The following is a 25,897-nucleotide window of genomic DNA, read 5'->3' as shown; positions in this document are numbered from 1 at the left end:
AAGGTCAAACACACTCCATTTTCAGGTTTTCATATAAGTTTGAAATGCTTCCGATAAATAACAATTGACTTACTGCACATTGTTATGTGCATTACATGGCTGCCAAAGTAGGCCACAAGGTCAAGCTGGGAATTAGCTTAAAATGTGTACTTATTATGGTCTGTCTGTATTCGTATCGACGTGATTCACCGAAATAGGTGAATAATGTGATAACTGTTTCGTTCTGCAGGTTTATTTTCTGTTATTTTCACTTGCTTGGTGGCTCTGTGGTGCACAACACATCAACACATTACTCTTCCCATATGGTCGTCCGGTAGCTTGTTGTTATGTTTTGTTTGCTTCCCAACCACATTCCGACAGACTCCGCCTCCTCCGCGAGAATGTTATACTGACAAGCATTTTGACCAATAGATAGGGGGCTATGACAGTCAGTTAAGAGGTAGTACCCAATCCTTTTGCAGGAGGCAGGATTTGTCTGAATGTGGTTGGGGAAAAAAAGCCACTTGCCGTCCGGGTGCTGTTGTTCTCTACAGGTGATTGGTGAGACTGTGCGACCAATCAGGAAGCGCGTAATCGCTCGGAGAGAAGTTGTTAACCCTATGACTGACGACGAGTCTCTCAGCTGAAGTGATCATTAAAACGGTGTTGAGCTACTTTTTGGTCGACAGTTAGTGAGTGAAACTGATCTGGATCTTTAGTCTTTCTGGTAAATGATTACTGGGCACTTGTGATGGATGAGGAAATGGCTGTAATGATTTTGCAGCAAAGCGTTTGTTGTGTCGGAGCTCTCGGTCTTAACTATGCAGCCGTTGCTTGTCATATACAACAGAATTGTCACCGTCCACCCTAGTGGTTAAAATGGGTAAGTTGCTCTTTTTGTGAACATAAGTCTTTTTTTGTTGTTGTTGATGGAAAATATATCATGTATCTCACTCACGTTCATATTTAAGTTTTTTTCTTGTTAAAAAACGAGGTCTTGTCTAAGGAATTTTGCAGAATGTCGCTAGAATGAGCTAAACATTAGCTAGGTGGCTAACCTCGATAGGAATGTCTTGGTAGGTCCATGGTGTCGCTCTAACCTTCCATTTCTCCTTAAATGTATAACAAGCGAAAAGTGACCAGTCTGTACCAGAAATATTATGTATGTCTTGTTGTTAAAATAAACAAGCCAACAACAGTATGGTTGTAATGGTAAATATGTTTTTAGTCGGCTTTTCTAGTCTCCTTTCAACAAGAGCTTGCGACTCCCCCCCCCCCCCCCCCCCCACATATTTTTTTATGTGGCTTAAAAAAAATCTCGAGATTGGAAAACAATTTTACGTTTTAAATCGGTATATTTATCATTTTTACTTCCGAAAGATCGTTCATATGGATGTCTGGAGTGTGGTTTAAGGGGTCCCCTACTGTACAAGGGGACGTGGGTGGACGTTTTTAAACTTTGACTTGTGTTTTCTTACTAGTTTATTCACTTTTCTTTACATTTCCGGTAATGTTATTTGCAAACATATTAAGCACGCGCGTCCAACTTCCTCCGTGTTCGGCGTCAGGAGGATGCACGCGCCAGTGTCCACCATATACCAGCCACGCTGTTTTTGCATTGTGGTTGTCTTTCTAAAGTTGATTTGCTCTCATTTCGACGCTTTAAATGTGGCCTCGTTTGCGATATAGGGCCTTGATCGTTGTCTAATTGTTGTCAAAAGCGACTAGGCGGCGACGCCGTGAATATTTGCTTCAGCCATCACACACACACACACACACATGCATCACCGGGCATGATAATTACACTATTAAAAAACCGACTTCACAACGACATTGTCATCGTCGAGAGCATGAAATTCTTGTCGGATTGTTTAGCGAGCTTGATTTCCTTGTTGAGTTGATTCAGTGTAACGGGATCGCCCCCTCTTTAGTCAGACCGCCATGGCATTATGTAATTACAGTAGCGATTTACAGACAGGCGGGACTGGAGCTTCTGCTGGGTTTGTGTAGTCATTGCCACATTTCACCGTCTTTACACTGTGCTAGACACTTCATCGTGGGTTTTTTTTTTATGTACTCATCGTTATGATCTAGCGTCTTTAGTTGGTTATTCCTCATTTTCTCTACATTGCAGAGTGTATTCCTGGCTTTGGGCCATGTCCTTTGGGTTCTAATCTATGATCCACACACACACAGAGCCACAGAATGCATCTTAGTTCTGCCCCAGTTTACTCTGATGCAGTTGCAGTGGGGGAAGGGTGGAGGTGCCTTTTGGGTTTTCTGAGCCACACAGTCTGGAGTGTGCTGAAGATTTTCTTTGAAGTTTCTCTAGAGTTCAAGGATCTCACTGGGTGTCTTATTCCATGAAAAAAAGTTTTATTATTATTTAGGGCTACAACTAAGGATTATTTTCATAATCGATTAATCGGCAGATGATGATTATTATTATTATTATTATTATTATTATTATCAAATAATCGGATTGGGGCAAACTTTCAGTACCATTTTTTTGTTTATGTAAAATAAAATACACAAACTGAGTGCTACAAATATAAACTTTATATATATAATAAAACTTCACATTAACAATTGTTCGTCCAGAATTAAATAAAATTGGTATATGTGTGAGTATATATAAAATATAGTATTTGTGCATTATTTTCATGGGTGCACAAAAAGCACTGATAATTGAACTACAGTCCTAAATTAATATCATCTCACTTTCACTGCACCTTGTGGTTTGTTACTCACTGCCTTTAGACATATTATTTTACTTGTGTTTACTTTGATCATACCGTTCTAATTCGTCATTGTATATCTTACTCGCCCTCCCACTGTTTATCACTGCTACTACACTGCGAGTGAGGAGAGACGTAGCCTCGTTACTAACGGATCACTTCCATTATAATAAACAACAGAATTTACACTGCAAGAGCGCAAATACAGCGTATAACTACAATAAACTGGAATTAAATTAAATCTTTTAAGCAACTTGCACCAGTTTCCCCCAACCCCTTGAACAGTGGAGCATTTCGTTTTACATGTTTCTGAGGCTTGGGAACTTGGCCTAGATGAACATGACTAAAAGAGAAATCACTGCCAGAGACAAGTTGCTTTTTTGTAAAACGTGTCCTTCTATTTTCAAATGAATAATATATTTGGAAAATTATTTACATTCAGTCTGAGAATTCCAGGCCTGTAAGTATTCTGTTGGAAGAGAAATCAGTTAGTATGATTCTTGTGTTCATTAAAAGGACAGAAATACTCATAAATGCTTATTTTGTGGAATTTGATTAGTTTAGTTCAATAGAAAATACCGGTGTGTTTAGAAATGGAAATATGATGCCTTGCATAAGTTTTTCCCCTGTGAACTTTTCCACATTTTATAATGTTACAACCCAGAACTGAATTTCACTTATTTTGTGTCCTATATCTACACAGAATAGCACATAACATTGGAATTCGGGTACAATTAATAGATTTTGCAAAGCTATTTATAAATATAAAATATTTGTAAAATAAAAAAATAAATTATTGTATATGTAATCTCTATAAACCCTAAATTAGTTCTGGTGCAACCATTTACTGTCAGAAGTCACATAATTAATCAGGAACACAGTCTTCCTATGTGCAGGTAAGTATCGTGTATCTCAGTATAAATACATCTGTTCCTGGAAGGTCTCAGTTTAACAGCCTAATGAACCAAGGAGCTAACACCCTGAGAACATCATCCCCACAGTGAAACATGGTGGTGGCCACATTGTATTGTGGGTATGCTTTTCATTAACAGTGATTGGGAAACTAGCCAGGGGTGAGGGCAAGATGGATGGGGCCAAATGATCCCTACAAGAAAACTTGTTCCAGTCTGCAAGTGAACTCTCCCTCCACAAAGACAATGACCCTAAGCATACTGCCAACGCTACAGTGGAATGGTTCATGACAGAGAACCTAAATGTGTTAGAATAGCTGATTGTCTGAGAATCTGTGGCAAGACTTGAAAATTGCTGTTCACCATTGGTAGCCATCCAATTTGACGGAGCTTTAGCAGTTTTGCCAAGAATAATTCGCAAACACATAAGGATCCAGATGTTCAAGTTAAAATGGAGACATGTCCCAAATGCAGACATATCCTAAACTACTTGTTGCTGTAAATGCAGCCAATGGTACCACCATTATGTGATAGGAAATGGACACAGGTCTACTATTAGCCAGGGTACTATTAGTTAGGCAATTAGTTTAGAAACCGTAATGGTACTGTGCTATACCATATGATCTGTTGGGAAAACACTACTGATAATAATTCAGTAGTAAAATGTGCAAGAATTAAATTTTTTCTGATTATTCATTGTCTTATGCTGGTGTTTTCATCACATTTATTGCCTTATATTTTCAATGTCATTGTGCAAATGCTGCATCTAATCCACTTTTTCATTGACTGTGTAGGTCCTGGAAGGTCTGACATAATGCATAAATTGGATATTATACTGCATGGGGTTTTCTTCATCTACAATATGTTGAGACTACATGGGCCTAAAGGTGAGGATGAGTATATATCTAAAAATGTATTTTGGTCCTTGTATGATCAGAGATAATTTGACAGTGCTTTTGGCAGATCAGGTTATAATGTAGAAACTGATAAAAGTTAATTTAATAAAAAGTCTCAAGTAATGCATTTTTTTTTCACAATAGTAACATCAGAGGTTTTATAATAATTTTTGTTACAGAAAATGTCTCCCCTAAATAAAACTTGAGTGCTTTCCCACAAAAATAGATTACAGAAACAAGAAAAGAGCCTAAACTTATTTAATACATGTATCAGGTCTGAAAATTGTGACTTGGGACCTTGTGGTGCTGAAGTAGTTCACACACAAAGCCACACCTCTGATTGAGAAAAGTCATCAATTTTGCTTTTTATTTATTTATTTATTTATTTATTGTTGTTGTTTTTAGTATGCAGTGGGATTTAAAAGGGGGGGGGGGGGGGGGCAGGCCTCCATGAGACAAAATAAAACCTATAGACAGAATGAGGGTCTATGCAAGGTTCACAATTTGTTTCTTTCTAATTATTGACAACATATAGTTTTGGCCTGTTTGGTTTTGCAATATTTATATTGTATTCTTTGAGAAGCTTTACCATCTCTCAGTTTCTGTATGCATCTTCATTTAATATTTTGTGAAATCATGGCATTGGTGTAATACCAAAAAAAGCTGACATGACACCTTCACTAGTCTGGGGTGATGTATCCCAAGGCATAACTCTGTGTATAATCATTCTGTGCTTTTTGTTGTCCAGATATTCTCTATACAAGATTACATAATATTTAGTATAAACAAATGTTATGATTAACTAGAGAGAACAAAGGAACCAGTTCCTTTTAATCTTGTATTTTATGATTGAGTACACTTTTTTTTTTTTTTTTAATCCAGACGTCATTTCCGTGTTTGACCACCAGAGGGCGACAAGCGGTGTGCGTTTACAGCGCTTTAGCAGTACAGTACGTGTACGGGGTAATTCATTTTACCTCAATTACTTGTATATTTTCGTTACAGAAATTGTTCTAAGTTCTAAAAATAGACCAAATCTGGTGTATGACTATTTCTTCAGTCCTATAGTACTGAATTTATTTATTTATATTTGCAAAGGAGGATATTAGTGTGTAATTTAATTCTATACGTGTTGATTATTTCTGGGTGCATACTACTATATAACTCAGTTAAGATTATTTAAGATGTATACAAAATACTCTTGTTAAATGATTAATATATAAAAAAAAATATTTAACAGTATTTTGTATCGGTCTCGCATCGTCAGTTAGCAAATCTAATAATAATAATAATTGTTGTAATAATTTTATTTAACAGATGTGTTGTGTGAATATATAAAGGAATGCGTCATGTAATTCAGTTTTGGCAGCTGGATTTTAAAAAATACCACAACACACACACAAAGCCGTTTTTATTTGCGTGTGTTGCACCCCTTCCCCCAGCGCGGGGGCGCGCACGCGTGTTGAAGTGCGCGGGAATGAGTGACGCGTGAACGCGCGTCGCAGGAGGAGGGGGTCGGGCCGCAGGAAACAAACCCACAGCTAAAGAGTTTTTAATGTCCGCCATGTTGGCCATGGCGCACTGAACCAGGGAGACAGAGCGGCGCTACGGCAAAATCACACCGAGAGAGAGCGATCGAGCCCCGGGCCTTTTCGGCTCTGTTCTTCTCGCTGGACGCGTATTTTTCAAACAAATCCGACGACTGACTCCGAAGACCGACACAGATTCCTCAATGAGAGCTCTAACAGTGTCATTTGGGAATCTAAAGGGACATTATATGTTTATGTTACGTCTTTCGATATAAAAATGAGTAAATTGTCGTTTCGGGCGCGGGCGCTGGACGCTACCAAGCCCCTACCCGTCTTCCGCTGCGAGGATTTACCAGACCTGCACGAATATGCCTCTATTAACCGAGCTGTGCCGCAGATGCCGACGGGGATGGAAAAGGAGGAGGAATCGGTACGTTTTAAAGACGCCATGGGTCATTTTTACACACAATTTCTATATATTTTTCAATAAAAGGAGCGCCTCAGTATCGCCTGCGCAGCTTTTCACAAAATGGCCGCCGCTTGTTTTTTTCTCCGCGGTAAATCGTGTTGTTTATGAAACCCCTCGGTGAATTTTTCAGACAGAGCAATAACATAAATACGTTATCTTATGATTTTGAGCAAAATATTCGTGTTGTATCGTGGTGTTTGACTAGCAATCGGCTTGCAAAACACAAAGGAGTCACGTGACAATGGCTGAGCAGCCATTTTGTTACAGTTTGGTCGGAGGAGCTCGTTGTGGCTGTAATGACGGAGAGCAAACAACAGAGGGCAAAACTGAGCTCACACACCCACAGCACATCCACATGGAAGACTGCGCTTTCACTAAAGTACTAAATTCAAACCAGTGAAGCAGGGTTATAAGCAGGTCTGGGAATGTATGGAGTCTAAAGGCACTCATTTCCAGATCTGAGTGTATGACAAGTGCTTTAGATAAAGTAGATATTTTTGTCCTTGGAGCAACAGGAAAAAGTTGTCTTTAGAAATTCATCCTGATGTTTTTGATTTTCCTTTTATGTCTGGTAACTGTCTTTTTACAGAACAGTAAGAAATGGTCAGAAATTCAATAAACTGAGAATGTAAGTTCTGCCATTTTAAAGAGAAAATGTTTAATTTTCACTTGAGTTTTATTCATTCTTGATCCAGCTCCAACACCACTAACTAGGGAAGTGTTTGTAGTCTCTTTATGCATCCTGAGAGTTCTTGAATGCCGATCTATGGTTATTTTTTTTCTACCTCCTTGTCATGTATTACAACAGCATGTATACTGAATTATCATTAGTTTTGTAAACTCAGATTTGAATCAGTTGTTCTCAGCTCAGTAGCACAAGATCAGATGCGATCCCAGGAATTTACGAGCTCTTCCGCTATCTTTGGGGTTGATCACAGTTCCCGCTTCAGGTGAAACACCTGCACTGTGTGTTGTGCATCGCACTTTATTCAGGGCTTGATAATTAACTGACTTTGTCAAATGACATGTTGGAACACATTTACACCTGAAATGAGATTGTACAGATGCAGACTTGATGGTTTGCAGATTGGACCCCCTAGTTTGTAGGAATGTAACAGTCTGATTTTAGTATTAGCATTTGGGCCTGTCCTGCTCTGAAAACTTTATCAGGATCCACTGATGAATTTTGTCATGACAGTGTTGAGATGTTTACTGCCTACATAAATCTTGCATGTGAGCACAGGATAGAACTTGTTGTTTCACAGAAACGACTCGTACCATTGGTATATTATCAACATTTGGGTCTGTGCATCATTCTAATTGAAGTTATAGAAGATGAGGGAACTTTGGCATTCTATTGAAATTCATTTTCTTTTAAAAAATGCAAACTATAGTCTGCCCACTTCTGAGTGTTTCTATTATTAGACTGATGATCACATTTGTAATTGTCTGCAGTCTTATTGTGGCATCTTGTCCATAATTCGGTTGTATTTTTAACCTATACAAGTGAGGTCAAACGTACAGCAAAACAAGCATGAGACACTACATGAAAGCAAATTTAGTGTTGCTCAATACAGTTTAAAGCTTTTGTCATCGTGACTGAAGATGATTAATGTACATATTTATTTCTGTTACCATTGATGCATTTCAGTTGCAGCCTGCAGTCTTATAAATGTGTCGAGCAGTATCATGTTGACCCTTTGATGGCACATGGTTGGTCTTTCACTTGAATTGAGGAAGTGGGCTGTTACCGTACAAGCAGGTATTACTGATTATTTTACACTTTGCGTAATACCTGTTTTATTTATACTGGAATAAGAAATGGGGAGCTCATGAAAGAACTTCCTTAGTGCCTGTCTGATATAGTCTAATCTGCTGATTTTGAGTATAAAGCTGCAGTTTTCTTGTCTGTCCCAGAGTGCTCTAAGTCTTAACAGTTATTTGGGATGCTTCAGTTGTAACCGAATGAGTCACCCCAAATAAATAATTCACAGCACACACTACCATGAACAGGGTAGTGCTAGAGTGCTTTTAATTGATGAGCATATTTTTTATTATTATTTGTAACATTTGCATAATTCCTTTATTTCTTTTTGATGAAAACATTATCAAGTTTTACAAGTTAAGGGATAAAAAGTATGCAGTTATTTCCATAAGTAGCATTAAATGTGGATGCCTCATTGATCGCTTCAGTACAATGTTTGTTTCTGTATTGGGTTGTGGTAGAAATGTTATGGTGGTAGTAGTGTGCATGTGTGAAACTTTTCAGGAGCACAAATGATGTGCTGCTTGTTCTTTGCCAGGTTGAATATTGGCACAATGATTTTAATTTTACGTTTAATTTTGTGTAGATGCATGAGTAGAGACTTGGAGTGTAATGATGCACAACATTCATTGGGTTCAATAAGGTGGTGTCTCAATGTGATACATTTTCGATAAAGCACAATTGAGCATTGCCTGAGTGTCTTAGATTTTCGTCTGTGTTTGAGTAGTGTGTTTTTTTTTATTATTATTATTTATTTATTTTTACTTCCCTGTAGCCTCCCCTGGTTCAAGATAAAGTGAAAGCTACGGTTTCATAGGAGCGATTGTGGGCTGGAGTACCTTTAAATATTTAGTGCACCTCACATAACATAAGCAGTGTATTACTATTGATGAAAAGCCCCCTTTATCATGCAGAGTGTTGAATGTGTTGTTGGGTATGCAGCCACATTAAATCCACTGAAATCATCTTCTCATTGTTTCTGCTGTTCTTTTATTTAAGCATCTTTTTAGCACTGTGTTGAAGTTTAAGAAAAGTGTTTCATTAAGAAATACTGTTACTTGTAAATGTTACTGCTCATTTTGCTGTGATTGCTTCACTTGAGCTTGAAACTCCCATCACTTGGGCATGTTGTAGAAATACAAAATGTAGAACTACGATACATGTATTCTGCTATCATCTTTTTGATATGAGTTATTATGCTTGAGTTAATAAACACTGGTCAGGTACATTAGAGCTGTTTGAGGGACTGGTCATTTTAATCCTCCTCAAACTCTTGGTAGGGGACTCTTGCTCAGCAATGACTAAACTATTGAAGGCACATGAAGCTTGATTAGATGAGCAAATTCTGCACACAATGCTGCTGAGCCTGATGACCCTGTGAGTAAAAGTTGTATCGAACCATCTGAGCAACTGCTGCTTTCTTTAAGAAATAAGCATAAACACTTAATTTGTTTGGCTAGTGTTTTCAGTCTGGTTTTGAATTTACGTCGGGTCGTTTTACTCTGATTTGGCAACCCTGCTTCTGATTAAGTGCGATAAGTAGTTATTGAAGACCATTTCCAGAAACATGGAAAAACCAGGTGAGAACGCCACTGTCCACTGGTGATTGGATCAGCTGAGATGGATGTTAACGCTGGGTGTGAACAGAGCCTTTGTGATGAGAATTTCACTATAGCGTTGGGAGATTTAGTGTAGTACTTGGATGACGAGATATCTCTTGCTTTAAAGAAGGGTGAACCCTCTCTGAGTTTATGAACACGGGGTTTACGTTGTAATGTTTGCTATAAGCAATGTATAGATTTCACAGCAGTGTTTTTGGATATTGGTACATTGTGAGAAGTATCATACCTTTTATGTAACAAGCTGGGTATGGAGTGGGAGGACATGTTTAAATATGTTGTGAAGGGTTTGGTACAGGGACAGAATTTAGTTTGTGTGCATCTCCTATGACTTTGTGTGCAAGTCAGAGCAAACCTTAAATTGTTATAGTATTTGCTGCATCACTTGCACTGACTCCTTTTATAACCAGGTATAATGTTGGGCTATAACTTGCTCCGTATGGATTCACTTCATGTGTGAAAGGGCTTGTCTACCTTTTTTAAACCATAGTAAGAAGTGTGTGTGTGTGTGTGTGTGTGTGTGTGTGTGTGTGTTGAGTCTGTAGGGAGTCTTTTGAAGTTTGGCAAGTTGTCTTATTACTTACATTTTGGGTTTGAATAATTTATGTCGACTGTAGGACCGAGTCATGAGGAAAATTTAATTCAGTACTGTTGAAATTAGGGCTGCAACTAATTATTTTTGATGCTTGATAAATCTGTTGATTATTTCTTCGATTAGATGGATTAAACAGCCAATTTTTATTTTATATATATATATATATATATATATAATTTTTAATTTTTTTTTCAAGAAAGTTTTCATATTTTCCCCAATGTTGTCCTTCAAACATTTTGCAAATTGAAGCCTATGAAAGATATTTAATGTATCTGTGGGCTATGCTTTACATTGTGCAAAGGGTTTTTAAAAATTATAATTCAGTTTTTCCACAGTGATGTCATAGACCCAACTAATGGATAATGAAATTCTGATTTATTTTAATTGCCGATTATTGATTAGTTGTTGCAGCTCTCTTTGAAATTGAACGTGTGTGGTGTTAAATCTGTAACAATTTCTTAAGAGGTCTGTTGGATGGGTGTGGATGTCTGTTGGCAGAAAATGCAACCATGTGCTTTAATATACAGGGTATCCCAACAGTCACCATACGTGGGGGACTATGTTTTCCAGCACTACGTCGGGTGTGCCTTCGTCAGTGGAGGTTCGTGGTCGTCCACTTCTCGGTCGGTCCACAACACTTCCAGTCTTTTTGAATTTGTTTGTTTGACAACAGTGGTGTGTGATGTGCTTGCCATGTTTCCTGTTAATGTCCATCGGAACCTTGCAACAGGTTTCTGATCCAGCCATGAGAATGATTTCAATATGTTCTTTTATCAAAGGTGTTCTTAAAGGCTGTCTGGAAAAAAAATTAACTGAGTACGAAGACATTTTGCTAAAGACTGTTTATTCCCCTCTGCATGGAGAGTTTTGGGACACCCTGTATAATTAGCAACATAAAAATTACCAAATGCCTACGCAAATCAGGTTTAATGCAAGCGTTAACGAAGTATATACCCTTAAAGCCTGTGTTGGTGGTTAAATAATCAGCTTCAATATATCTTTAAGCAAGCAGAGGTATTTTGTGATATGGAGCAGTCCTGTATCCTTCTCTTGTCTTGAGCCAGCAATTGAGCATTGTCTTTGAATGTTTATTTTGGAGTAGCTGAGATGCTTTGTCATTATGGAGACTGGGTAAGAGGTGATGGAAGTGTTCCAGTTGGAGTTGACCTGCTTTTCCCAGGCAAAATGCCGAGCCAGAGGGCTGCTTTAGTCAGCGCTTAGTGCCTGCCTTCAGGAGCCGCAAGTCATCCTAAAGCCGCAGAGTTAAAATAGGCTGATGAGAGATCCGTTTTGGTTTCTTTTTTCTTACCATCTCTGAACATTAATCCAACTATTCAGATTGTTTCATTATTTTATTGGGTGCTATATTTGGCTATTTATTTTAGCCTTGGCTCTGTCTATTCCTGAGGTTTTTATTTTTACTGATGTTTGGGTTAAACCCATTTATTTCAAACGCCATTAAACCTGCTAATAACTATAAGATTAAAGACAACTTTGTTACAGTGATGGAAATCGCAACTCATTATCAGTGTTTTTAAAAATCCCAGACCCACAGTTACTGTATATCCCCAGACCCCACTTTGAGAAGAGTTTAGAGGAAACCGGTATGTGAACCCCAGGAGCAAATCCAGTACTTCCTGATTTTAAATTTTGCAAATGACTTTGGTTCAGTATTGTGCCAAATGAAAGGTTTATTAATCAAAAAAGTACTCCCGTTCTTTTAAAGCTATCGAAAAGTAATTACATGTTCCCTGGTGAAACACATGGGAAATCTGACTGAGCAAAACACTGCAGCAACTTGTGTGATGTAAAGCATTTTACAGCCAACTTTAGTTTTCCCCTAAAGCTGTACCACAGTTTGAAGTTAACAAGCTGGTGTAAGTTAACTGTTGGACTAAAGGGATGCAGATGCTCATCCTGCTGTTTTGAGACCAGTGACAGCTGCATAGTCATTGAATGTTTGGCTTTAGTTAAATAAGTGTGCCAAAGGCCCGCCGAAGTAATAACTAAATGGTATAGGCCTATAACATGTTACGTTATTCATGAGTAAACGTACGCCTCTTTATATTCTCATTATTTGCCGTAATATGCACAATATCCTATGCACATTTGGGTTAAAAAATAACACGCCTTTAACAAAACAGCCTATTTACTTACATCGATGCACGCAATATGAATAGGCTCACATGCACTATGTTGCCAGATTGTGCATCTGAGACATTGTCTAGTGACACATTATATATTATAGTCTTTATAGTTGATTATTAACGAAGTTATTTTATCAAGTGATCATAATCGCATAGATTCATCGTGCAGTCCTACTAGCCTATTATTTGGAGTAAAAGCGCCTTTTCTTTTGGGTGGGGTGCTGGACTTTTGAGTGGCATTCTCACACCATGTCATGGCTGTATGCCACTGCAGTAGACTCCTCTTGCAGTATTAAAGGTGACAATTAATTGATTATTAATTTAAATGACAATCATCAGAATTTGTGTACATTGACATCCCTGGTATGGGAATTTTGCTGCAAAAAGATGTCAGGTTGTGTATGTGGACATGTGTATGCAGGAGAGAAAGACATACCAGTTGTGTTTTGAGATTAGATGTTATACAACTATGTTGTATAGTATAACTATCCTTATACATCTATTTCTAGATGCTGTTTAAACATATACTTGCACACATTTACTGGATAATAAACATGTTTGTGCAATGAAGCCCTAGTGTTATGCAGCCATGAGTCCTCCATCAATCGCCATCTCCACCAACAAATCATGTGTTTCAGTTTATAAATTGAGCAGATTGTGAAATATCAGATGCATTGGACTGTTTATACATGGTTGCTGAGCATTGAAAGCATTTTAAGAAATGCTTAGAGAAAGCTGGTAACATGTCTTTGGTGTCAATTTTATGTGGAACATTGATGAAAGCATGGTTTTCATTAGAACATGAGTGAGCAGAAAAATCACTTTGGGCTCCAAAACATTTGAATCTCCTTTGGTGGCTGTATTAATAATTCTTATTTTAGGTGTCATAGTCCTTCAATCCACCACTTTTTTTTTCTTTCTTTTCTTTTTTTCTCTCCAAGGATTTACACCTTCTGTGGCCAAATTGTGGGAAAAGAACGATATCTGTAGCTTTGTGCATGGTTAATCATAACATTATAATGATTGTTTTTTTCATGAGGCTTTCCATTAATTATATGATGTATTGCATGCAGGATATTGTGGGAACAGGTTGACAGAGACAAATGTGACTCGGGGGTTTTTTTGTTTGTTTTGGGGTGGGGTTTTTTTGTTTTTTTTTTGTGGAAAATCCAGGCAAGATTGTGACATACCAGAAATACAGAATACTACAGTACATAAGAAGTAACTTAAATCCTAACGTAATGTCACAGAAGGACATAAAGGAAAAGTAGCAGAGCAGGATTTTGTTTTTGCCATATAAAACTGTACCTGCAAGTGTTTTTGGCAGCTTAACCTGTGTACTGAAACTCTGTCCTGATCCGTGTGTGTGGTTTGCTGTAGGAGCACCATCTCCAGCGGGCCATCTCGGCACAGCAGGTGTATGGGGAGAAGAGGGACAACATGGTGATTCCCGTGCCCGAAGCAGAGAGCAACATCTCCTACTACGAATCGCTGTACCCCGGCGACTTCAAGATGCCAAAGCAGCTCATTCACATACAGCGTGAGTTGGCAAGCATGTGGACCTAATATGAATGTTAATTAAGCAGAAGGGCAGTTAGTGAGTCCAGTAATAACAGGAGAGCTTATGAATGCAGAAGCAACTTTGTGTGTGAAGTTTGTTCATGTTGCACATGCATTTAGGGTGGTGTTTGGAAGCCATCTGCGTCTTCCCTTTAAGCCCTCACTTTAAGGTTTTTCTTAGTGGGATGCCATTGTTGTAGTAATTACCAAGGCTCTGTGTGAAGAGTGCATGTTGTATAGTAATAACCACTTGTCCATCTGTTCACAAATTGTTGGGGTGTATTTTCACACTAGCTGGATTTCCTCATCTGCAAGCCTCCTTTTTTTTAACACTGGAAAGTGTTTTTCCCCTCCCCAAATGTCCAAATTTAAAGGTTTTAACACAGCACTGAGGGATGTCACGCAGGGTATTTAAGATGGTGCGCAGTAAACTAAATGTTGAAAAAATCAACACCAGATCATTATAACTCTATGACCTTAAGCTATATTTAAGGTCATGTGGCTGAATAATTACAAAATATTGTTTTTCTGTCTATGGCCATAATCTGTACATACAGGAATATTGCCTGCCTGCTGTTTTTGTGTTACCCGTTGAAGTATTTAAGGTAGTTCAGTCACAAAAGCATAGTTTTCTTTTTCCTCAAACAAAAAAACAGAAAGGTTATAAGACCTAGATGCTTCACTGCGAAGCTCTGGTATTAAGTCGGCTTTTATTGTGGAGGAGAGAAGGTGAAGAGGTTGGAGGTACTATCTTCTTACAGAAACGTATATGATTTTATCTCTTTCATTTTATAAGGTGTGTGTGTGTGTGTGTGTGTGTGTGTGTGTGTGTGTGTGTGTAAATTGATATTGATTTCTTGGTCTTTATCTGCATGTTAATGTAGTTTAGTCTAGTTGAAAATCCCTGGGGTTACTGCTGTGTGTGAGTTTTCTGTGCTTTTCAGCAGCATGTCCTGAATAGCACACACATGCAGTGCTGTGTGCTCCCTTGGGGAGCTAGTTATCATACTGATTTGTAAATGCATCAATCATTAAATGCTTCATAAATATTTTCATGATGTGTTGAGGTGCTTAGGGTTTACAGCAGATCGGTTCCTTTGCTGCGTTTCGTTTTCATTTAAGGAGCTAGCCAAATGTGGTAACTGAGTGCAGGTCTGTCCACAATTTACTGTTTGTCTTGGGTTCTGCATCTCATCAACATTGGGCTTATGCTGTACAGTAGTATTATCATATACTCAATAGTGCTTTAGCTGAAATCATGTACCTCTGTTAGTTGTCTTTCTGGTTTCTTACACTCGTGTGTGTGTGTGTGTGTGTGTGTGTGTGTGTGTGTGTGTGTGTGTGTGTGTGTGTGTGTGTGTGTGTGTGAGTATGGGTGTGTGTGTGGCCAGAATCAGTGTATGCGTTGCTAACTGGAAGTGTCTTGTTGTCAGAGGGCATCTGAGCACCCCAACACACCAACATTTTTATATATATATATATATATATATATATATATATATATACATATACATATACAAAAAAATACAGCATGTGGGATATGAATACAAATTCAACTCTTTCTAACTCCAGCTACACTTGTCTGAACTCCTGAAATGTCAAGTGTTGCATCACTGACTTGATTTAGTCATCTCAACACCATTTTGTGTGTGTGTGTGTCTGTTGCTAAATATAGTATGCATATTAATGTCTTTTTAGTTAAACTCCAGTGATAATGTATTCAGGGAATTCCCCTTCTGGAACCTCCCATAGTTCTCAGGTCTGTGTGTTTGCTTAGTCCCTTGAGGCATGCTGCTTGTGTTTGTTTTTTTGCCATTGTCATAATCCAAGGCTTCCAAAGTAAACCTTGGAAAAATGCCAGGTTTGAGGCAGAAGTTAATGAGTTCTTGTTAAGCACAGAAAGAACCGTGCAATACATGCTGCTTTTTAAAATGTATTTATTTATTGTTTGTTTTTAAATAAATCATTGTACAGCTTTCAGTCTGGATGCAGAGCAGCCAGATTATGACCTGGACTCTGAGGATGAGGCGTTTGTGAACAGGCTGAAGAAAAAAATGGAGGTGGGGGTGCTGCAGTTCGAGCAAATGATTGACCGGCTAGAGAAAGGCAGTGGCCAGCAGGTATCACCATTTGTAATGTCTTAAAATAAGTTCCAAGACTTCACTTTTTGAAGATTGATGGGGTTTTTTTTTTTTTTTTTTTTTTTTTTTTTTTAAATTATTATTGTTGGTGTCAACAACAATCATGTTCATTGTGTTCTCTGTAGTTTAAAGTTCTTAAAATTGTCGGCTTGGCTGCTACCTAATTGTAAAAATTTGAAAGGCAAAACTGAATACCCTCTAGACAATTTTTATTATTTGTCAATAAAATTTCCCCTTTTTCATGGAAAAAAAACATAGTTAATTGTTATTGCTTGGTGAAATCCCTAAGTACCTATTCCATGTCATTTGCTTTTCAGCTGGTGACTTTGCAGGAAGCAAAGCTCTTGCTTAAGGAGGATGATGAGTTGATCAGGGAGGTGTTTGAGTACTGGAGCAGAAAGAGGAAATCATGTAAAACTGGATCACTTGCGCCAGTAGTCAAGCAGGAGAAGAGAGATTGTTCCAGCACCAGTGACCCCTATGTGGCCTTTAGGCGCAGGACTGAGAAAATGCAGACCAGGAAGGTGAGTGTCCTGAGGCTGCTCTTAGTTTTTAAGTTAAAATGAGTGAAAATGTACAGACCTATTTCATCTAAACAGCGTGGTCAGGATGTCAAAACTTAGGAGTATTAAACTTTTAAATAAATAAAAACTGAATTTTCATATGTCCTCAATCCATAATTTGAGGATCCACACACATTGGTGAATAACTTCTCCTCTTGTTTTTTTTTTTTTAATAACAGAACCGTAAGAATGACGAAGCATCATATGAGAAGATGCTGAAACTGAGGAGAGACCTGAGCAGGGCCGTCACCATCCTGGAAATGATCAAGAAACGTGAGAAGAGCAAAAGAGAGCTGCTGCACCTCACACTGGAGATCGTGGAGAAGAGGTATGACACCAGTATACTAGATGGCATATTTGGTTTTTCATGTTTCCAAACAAATGATTGATGGTAGTGAGCATCACACTGAACACTGACTCACTCTCTACCAGTAAGTGTGATTTTAATTTTACAATGTGTTCAGGACGCTAGGTCCAGTTACAGAATTCGCAATAAAAAGGGAGGGGTGGAATTTGGTTAGTGGACTTTTTCTTCCAATGTTCCCAACTGAGTCTTCCATACCTCACATAGAGTCTGACTTCATATTAACAGTAACTTCAGCTATTAATTACTACTGCTGTTCCATGTGGGTGTAAGTGTCCTCGGAGAAAGCGTTAGTAAACCTTGTTTTAATAAGCTCAGCCTCCACAAAAGCACATAAAAGAATCAAGATTTATGCTTGATTTTCTAGCGTAGCACATGTTTGTGTCCAGGAAGTTGGCCAAGCTTTCCGGTTCAGCTATGGTCTTATTTTCTTACAATACACACCATGTATCTGGCTAGTGTTTTTTTTTTTTTCCTCTTGACCTGTTTTAACCATAAGGTGACTGTAGTAAATAGACTGTCATTTTATGTCTAATTTATGCTACACTTTGTTTCGCTTGGTTTCATTAATGATTTCAGCTAATGTATTACTGATTCTGAAAAGGTACTCTGTCATCCATGCACACTAATTAATCTAAAATGTTTAACATTTTTATAGACAGGCAGGAAATGCTTTTGATGTTTATGAAGCTTACTAATCCAAGCATTTTGGTTTATATTTATAATTATATTTCATAAGAGGGCAAGATATTAGATTAAGACTAGCGCTATGATGTGTATCTCCAGGAACAGCATACCCGATTTTGGTGCTGATGTCATGGCGGAGGCACTGGCCATGGCCAAGCCGATTTACAAGATTCCCATCATTCCCTTACCCAGCAGCAGCCAGTACCGTCACCAGGACCATGTTGAGCTCAAGGACTATAGGACTAAGGTGAGGGTTTATCTGATTGTACCGCGGTTAAACCTTGGCTACATAATGGATGTTGCCGCATCTGTGAAGTAAATGTATAGATCCAGGAGTCATAATTCCATAGTTCAGAATTAACAGACTGAGAATTTCTTGATCATTTGCTGTAAAACAAAATTATAGAAGGTTCTTGTGCTTTTGTTTTGTTTGTTTGTTTGGTTGACTACATCAGCCTGAGAAGATTGAGGTGGTCCGGACAAAGAGGAAGTACGAGAAAAAGCCCAAGATCCAACCATTCTCCACTCCTCAGCAGTCTGGCTCCCACCTATTCAACCTCAAAGACCTCAACCAATACGACTTTCCCAGCTCAGATGAAGATCCTTTCTCTCAGGTATGAGTGGAGTGCATGCATCGTTGCATTTCGACTCCACATTTATCTTAAGACGTCTTCATGAAAATTTGTGCTACTCTTAGTGCTTTTAGTTTTCTATGAACACATTAACTTTTTTCAATTGTTTATACTGATTTTTCTTTTCTTTCTTTTTTTTCTTCCCCTTTTTCTTCCTTGTGCAGATGCATTCTGGGTCATCGGAGGCTGAGGAAGAGAATGACCCTGATGGAGCTTTTGCTTTCAGAAGAAAAGCAGGCTGTGTTTACCACTCTGTATGTCCCCCTCTCCTCCCTCATTCGTTCATTTTCATCTTTTGCTAGTTTTTAATCATTTGTCAAGGCTTTGTTCAAATGAAAATGTAATTCATCACATTTATTGATATTGCTTTAAAACAACCTGTGTACACCTCTCTCTCTCTCTCTCTCTCTCTCTCTCTCTCTCTCTCTCTCTCTAGGCTCGTTTGGATCAGAGGGGTGGCTGGCCATGGTGTAGTGAGGCTGAGGGTGGGTCATGTGATCCACGATTCCGATATTCCCTCACCAGCCTTTCAGCACCACGCCGCTGCCTGGGGTTGGCACGACGTCGGGTGGGACGAGGTGGCAGGCAAGTCTCTCTGAAACAAGTGCCGCGTTTCCACCACAGGAGCCTTTTTAGGAACTTTTTCAAGAACATGCATACAGTGGCATGCCGCTCATAGAGGGGAAAAGACTGTGTGTGTGACCTGTCGAATATAGCTGGTGTTAAATGTATGGCAAATGTTAACACCATATTCATATAATAAAGTAGAAAGGATTCATATCACAACTTTGATCTCAACCGCCTCCATGTTTGTTGTGTCTGTACTTTTTCCACATGTTAAAATGTCATCTTGTTGCACAAATTATTTTGAATGATGGTCACAGTTCCTGAAGTGTGGTGGAAATGCAAACTAGAAACTTGTCCTTGAACTGTATGGTCCTGGTTCAGGACAGTGCCAGAACCCTTTTGCTAATTCATAGGTGCTTCTGTCCAAATGTGTAATGCCTTGTGTCTGTGATGTACAGAGTGCTCCTGGACCGGGCCCACTCGGAACTTGACGGCATTTTCCACAGTCTAGATTCCCACACAGAAGGGGATTTCGCAGCTTCTCCTTCTCCTCCCCCTCCTCCTCTCCCAGAGAGCTCCTCTTATAGCAACACCTCTTTCCCCACATCATCATCACAGACTTCTGCTTCCTCACCTGACCTGAGGCAAATCCTACAAAACATTAAGAGCTGCCGCTGGAGACACTTTAAACCACGGACACTAAAAAGCCAATCGGACACAAGGAGTAGCTCGTCCCACTGCGGTCTCAGAGGCTTCAGCCGCTCCTTAACCACAGCGTTAGGATCAGGCATTAACATACCAAACAGAGGAGCTGCTACTATAAATTCTTCACTGGGTGAGTTTGTATGCATGTACTCACACATACAGGCTTCACCTGTCTGAGTTCTTGCCCTTAACACCTTTATTGGAGAAGAATATCATAATAAAATTGAGCATTCTACAGCCATGATATTTAGTTTGGTTCTGAGCTTTTGAGATGGTGCATAGTAATAGTACATTAAACTACTACAAACAGGAATTGTATGTTTTCCCATTTGTAAACATTGTTAATCTTCCTTACCTTTGACTCAGTATGTGGGCATAATTGGAGAGGAAGAAGAGTGTGTGGGTTGAAAAATTAATTTGTGCAAATTGTCTGCTGCTTGGTCATGCTGTGGTATCTTGGGAGGCTGTGACTAGCAAACCCATCTGCAACCTCACTACTTTCTTTTGTGTGTGTTGTGTATTCACACCCACTTCAGTATTGTGCATTATCGGCATATGAAAAATGACAGTGGAAATGTTTTGATTATGAATGTGAAAAGGAAAGGGGAAAGCAGACGATGCTTGGTTTTCTCCCTATTCCCAGCAGCACAAGCTCAAATCTTGATTTCACTTTGAACATGAACCTCATTAAACAAGTGAGTGTATAATAAAAACATTTTATCCAAGACTGCAAACAGCCAACCAGATGCTAATGCTGATGAGGTTAAAGGGTTCTTTTTCCACTTTTATGAGGAAATGTGAAAAAGTTCAGGGTGAGTTAAAGTTCCATCACATATAGAATACACACACTCGTAAAGTGAATGGAGTTGTATTGGTCCACATGATCAAACTTGGCTAATAGATTTTCAAGAGCTGTTGCTTTATATTAAATTAGATTTCGGCTGTTTATTCTTGTTTTTAAAATAAAAGAACACAGTACCAGTGTGTTGCTTTCCATAAATAAATTGTGCAGTGGTGGTAAGTTGTTCTTTAATGTAGCACAGCTTTGGCATAATGTGCCACTTTAAATACGTTTACATTTTTGTGCATTTCAGATGCTCAGTAAAACAGCTGGTCTACTAGATGGCTAATGCACAGGCAGACTGGTCACAATTAAGGGGATAGGAGGGTGAACACAGACATGCTGGATAACATACTTTGGTGGTAATATTTATTCTTTGTGCTAATGATTGTCATGTTTGTGTTTTTCAGTGTTCACAGCAGAACAATTCCAAGAGCACCAGGAACAGCTGGCTCTCATGCAGAAGCAACAGCTGGAGCAGATCCAACAGCAGGCCAGTGAAGGCTCCAACAACACACAGGTGTGTGTGCGAGTAAAAGACTGATATAAGGCAGACATTGTATTTCTTTTTCATTTAGTAACTTTCTTTTCATTTATATTTAGTCTCTAGTCTCCGTGTCTAAGACGCTGGATTCAGCCCGTGCCCAGTTTGCAGCCTCTGCCCTGGTCACCTCTGATCAGCTGTTGACCCTAAAAGTCAAAGAGGATGGTGTTGTGGGAAGTGGAGTCAATGGCATCCTCCAGGCCTCAGGTGAGAAGAATGGATACACACACCAAATTATTTTTTAGATTGCCAACAAAAAAAACGGGCAATAAAATCTTATTTGATTGCATATCCACACTGGTTTAGTTTTATAATATAGGTGTGCATAGTGACCAACATGGAGAGTTCAGTATGGATTGTTTAATATTGGCACAATATCGAAGTGGCACAGAGCATATTTTGGTGCAGACAACAGTAACACAAACTGTTAACAAAAAAATATATTTTGGTAGCATGTGCCACCAAAATATAGCATTTGCTGCGGTCACTAACTAGCACTATTACCCTGACTTACCTTAATTCTGGTTTTCATGTTAAAGGTTTAAGAAGCACAGTACACAAAAAAGAGGTTGATTGGGGAAATTGTCACATGTTCATAAATTAGATTTGAATGGAGCTGAGAAAAGTGAGATTTCTTGTTTTGTTTTTTCACATTCCCACCCCTTCAAACAAAACAGATTTACCAGGAACTGTATTTTAGTGGCCCGGTCAAACAAAACCATACACCTGGTGCCTTCTCGTTACTACCTTTTTTGTAATTATTCCATCATCTTATTGTGTTCAAGTCGTCTTATTGTGTTAATTCTATTCCAGGAGTTTACAAGGGCTTACAACACTCTACTACATCTGCTTCAATGCTCACAAGCCCATCACCAGTGACCATGACTTCTGTCCCTGCTAGCTTATCTGCTTCTAACAGTACGAACTCCACCACCACTTCTATCCACAATACACACAATCCGCTCAGTAATCATGGGAACAGTACTGCCAACTCAGCCCCTCAGCTTCTGATTGGGAACAGTCTGCGTCTGAGCGTTGCCACACCCCAGATCGCCAGCCTCAACTCTCGCCATCTGCCCAGAAGTCTCGGTGGCATGCCACCTGCTGCCTTAAAACTTGCAGCCGCTGCTAGCAATTGTCAACTTCCCAAAGTCACCACTGGGTGAGTGCGCATACACCACATGATTTGTTTCACTCATTAACTATATATCATTAAGTTATATTTTAGCATGTAAACTCCCAGAGTAAGAAAGGAAACTTGGAAATATACTGATTGTCCTTTTTTTTCCTTCCTCCCCCAGGGAGAATCATGAGCAAGAAAAGCAGTCCCTCAACAGTATAGCGGAGAACACAGTTGCTATGGAGGTGACGTAGTAACCGTTGCCTGGGCGATCTTTTCCCTGCCCACTACATTCTTTTGGTGCTGTGCACCAATCACTTTTGGGAATACAAAGAGACAGCCGGTTTCCACAGCAACTGTCAGGCCTTGACAGCAAATCTCATCTTTTTTCCCCCCTTTTTAATATATATTCATTATTGTTAGAGAAAATTCAAATGTAAATTATGAATATGGCAAATATTCAATGTACAGTAACTGCATATTTGTATAAAAAAAAAAACTCCACCCCACCAAAATCTTGTATATATGTTACTTGAATCCAGATTTGTTCATTTGTGATGTTTTGCACTTGGGGAAATACAGAAATTAAACAAAAAAAAAATGGGGGGGGGGGGGGGGGCAGAAGGGGAGAAATATTGCTGAGAGAGTGCGAGTGAGCCGTGTTGCAGGCGAGAGTATCGAGTCATTGCATTGTGCATGGTGAGGAAACCTGCTGTTTTACCTATTTATTGTGCTGTGTTTACACGTTTCTTTTTCCATGAACACTGTACCGTCATTTGTTCCTGTGTAGTTGGTGTTTGGGTAGCTACAGGTTTTTTTGTTTGTTTGTTTTTTTTTGTTTTAACTTTGTGAACAGCATCAGGTTCTTCATTCTCCATTTCTGATGGATCTTTGCAAATCATATGAGTGCAACTTTTTTTTTTTTTTTTTTTTTTAATTCATCCTGTTGTCTTTTAAATTGTTTATCCCCCTTTGTGTTATCTTGCCTGTTGGCTTTGTTTAGAATGGGCTATGTAGGTTTGTCACTCTGAGGGTTTGAGAATGGTGGGTGGGGTGGTGTGTAGGAAGCTTCCATTTAACTAATAATCCCAAAACAAGTGATAGACAGGTCATGAAGCCTTCACTCGGAAGCATATGTGGCTTCCACTTCAGCTAAGCACTGTTTTTGTTTTTTTTGTTGGTGTTTGTTTTATGTTGACTTAAGTAAGGATTATTGCTGCTTTTGTATAATTTCAGTTCCTTTTTCATATTCTGAAATATAGCTTCCTCCTTCCATAACAGTTTCTTTGTATAAGAGGCAATTATTTTTGTATCTTTTATTTTGTGTGTGTAATTTGTTTCTGTTCTTGTGGTGAAGCGACTTTGTGCTTCGCATGGTGGAAGACTTTTTGTCCATGTCAGTACCTTTCACTGATGAGTGAATGCTAATGACTTTCCATTCTTGCTGTGCCCGTGTCATTATTTCAGCTAAACGGCACGTGAGATATAGGAGCGGGAGGAGCCATCCAGCTCCAACAGACTCCAGACTATTTCATTTCCTAAATCCACAAGTTAAAAAGGTGTGCCTTCCTTTGGGAATATGCTTCTTCATCTCTTCCATGAAGAGGATGGCTCTCGGGCAAGGCTGCAGTTCTGTGGTCCTGTATTGCCCAGAGCCCGGATCTCCAATATTCAATCCACTGGCTGAACTGAACCACCATCCAGTCCAACTTGGTGGCTGACAGAATTAAACTATTGAGAGGGGGGAAAAAAAAGATAATCATATTGAAAATCAAGAGGGGAAAAGATGAGACCATTCACACAGAAATCTGATAATAAAGCCCAGGTTATTATATGTGAGAAGAGATCTTTGTGTGCTTTTGTTCAAATGAGTGAATGATGGTTGCCTTACTCTTTACATTTTTGTTCCCATAGCACAATTTTGTTTAATCCCAATTTTCCACATACTTAATTCAGTTATTTATTCATCTTCATTGATTGACATTGAGCCTGTCCCAGATACTAAGATGGGAGTACAAAGTGATCAATCACTTGATCAGCAGGACTTCATGGGCAGTTCATGGTATCCACAGATCTTAATTTTTATTTATTTATTTATTTTTTAGGAAACCAAAGTTTTTGGAGAAAGCCCACACAGACACAACAAGAACACTGGGAAACTCCACACAGACAGTAAGAGAGAGCCCATTTCTGGAAGTGAGTGTAACTTGGGTTTCTGCCCAAATCTGGTCAGCACAGGGAGTGAAACTCCTGTAGCCATGATACTGTCTTTCATTCTCTCACTCACTCACAAGGGATCATAATCTTGGTGTGCTGAATAAGAACTAATCAGATCTTAATAAGCACAACATAACGCAACTGAATAAATGGTGGTAGACATTGATGTGTACAGGTTTTTATACATGGTGTGGCAAAGGGTGTCATGATCTGATCATATATAGGAGAAAGTTGCATTTGCCGAATATATGATTTTGTCATTCTCTGAAATGTAATTCTGCTAACAGCTGATTGGTCCAAAGCCTGTTTACAGGCCTGAATTTGCCCATGAGCATGTTACTATAGAGATGTAACTTAGTAAAAATTAACCCACCATTGTGAACACAGAAAATCCTCTCTGAGCTCTAACTAAGCTCAGAGATTAGTTATTTAACCAATAGTCAGCTTGTGAGACAAGACCTAGAGCTCAAGATAGAACCCTGGACCACCAGCACTACCTGTTGGACAACTGTACCACCACCACACTGAATTAATAAATGAAACTGTAAACAAATGCATACATTCTCATGTCAAAATAACACAGCTGATTAAACCTGTCTCCAAAGTAACAGTCTAATTACTTTGCAATCCATACAGGATTTCGCGGAGGTTTTTTTTTTCTTTTTCTTCTAATTATTGCAGCCAAAAATGCTTGATTTTGCAGTGGGGTTTTTTTTTCCTAAGTATCTTTTTTTCCAAAATTTGTGAGGCAACTTCTTGTTTGTTGTCTCATTTGAAACTTTACAAATGGCATCTTCTCAGCTCGTAGGAATGGGTAAGACCTGTTAACAGTCATCACTTGCAAAGGATTTGTGACTAATTACAGCTTTGCAAAATTAAGGATGATATTAAGAGGACTCTAAGGTCTCTATAGCTCAACTACTGTACATGTAAAGCTAAGGTATTCAGTATATTTAAGCCCTTAATCATTTCTGTTTTATTTTAAAAGCCAATGTCCTAGAGTACAGACCTACAACAACAGAATGGGAGCTTATGTGGAAGTTTGAAGAAAAAAAAATAGTAGGTTCTTTTAAAGGCAGGTGAGTCATAGAAGCACATAAAGCATATAAACTTGTTTACCTCCATTTATTCAGTTGCATTGTATTGTGCTTATGTGAGATCTGATTAGTTCTTATTCAGTACGCCAAGATTATGATCCCTTGTGTGTGTGAGAGAGAGAGAATGAAGGAAGGAAGGACACTATCATGGCTACAGGAGTTCCACTCCCTGTGCTGACCAGGTTTATGGTCTGTACATCTTTGTAAGTGC

The 25,897-nt window shown here is 38.8% G+C and overlaps 1 protein-coding gene across 4 annotated transcripts; it reads left to right on the top strand.

Annotated features, from left to right (window-relative positions):
* The first annotated feature begins 581 nt into the window (after nt 1-581).
* epc1a (enhancer of polycomb homolog 1 (Drosophila) a) lies at nt 582-24,214 on the top strand. Of its 4 annotated transcripts, none has more exons than XM_017483115.3 (16): nt 582-862; nt 4,423-4,515; nt 5,407-5,474; nt 14,029-14,188; nt 16,183-16,328; nt 16,667-16,873; nt 17,092-17,240; nt 18,063-18,210; nt 18,419-18,577; nt 18,760-18,849; nt 19,032-19,180; nt 19,621-19,997; nt 21,119-21,228; nt 21,312-21,459; nt 22,066-22,414; nt 22,554-24,214. In XM_017483115.3, exons 1-16 carry the CDS (start codon nt 859-861, stop codon nt 22,624-22,626), a joined length of 2,430 nt encoding a protein of 809 aa, XP_017338604.1. In that variant the 5' UTR covers nt 582-858; the 3' UTR covers nt 22,627-24,214. The 4 variants fall into 4 exon arrangements, with proteins under 4 accessions (XP_017338604.1, XP_017338606.1, XP_047015211.1 ...); XM_017483117.3 differs by having other exon boundaries at nt 5,407-5,487; XM_047159255.2 differs by lacking the exon at nt 5,407-5,474.
* Nucleotides 24,215-25,897: the final 1,683 nt, after the last annotated feature.

The sequence above is a fragment of the Ictalurus punctatus genome, chromosome 13 (assembly GCF_001660625.3).
Source record: "Ictalurus punctatus breed USDA103 chromosome 13, Coco_2.0, whole genome shotgun sequence".
Classification (NCBI taxonomy): Eukaryota; Metazoa; Chordata; class Actinopteri; order Siluriformes; family Ictaluridae; genus Ictalurus; species Ictalurus punctatus.
Note: the sequence above shows the minus strand (reverse complement) of the source record. Positions and strands in the feature narration are given on the sequence as shown.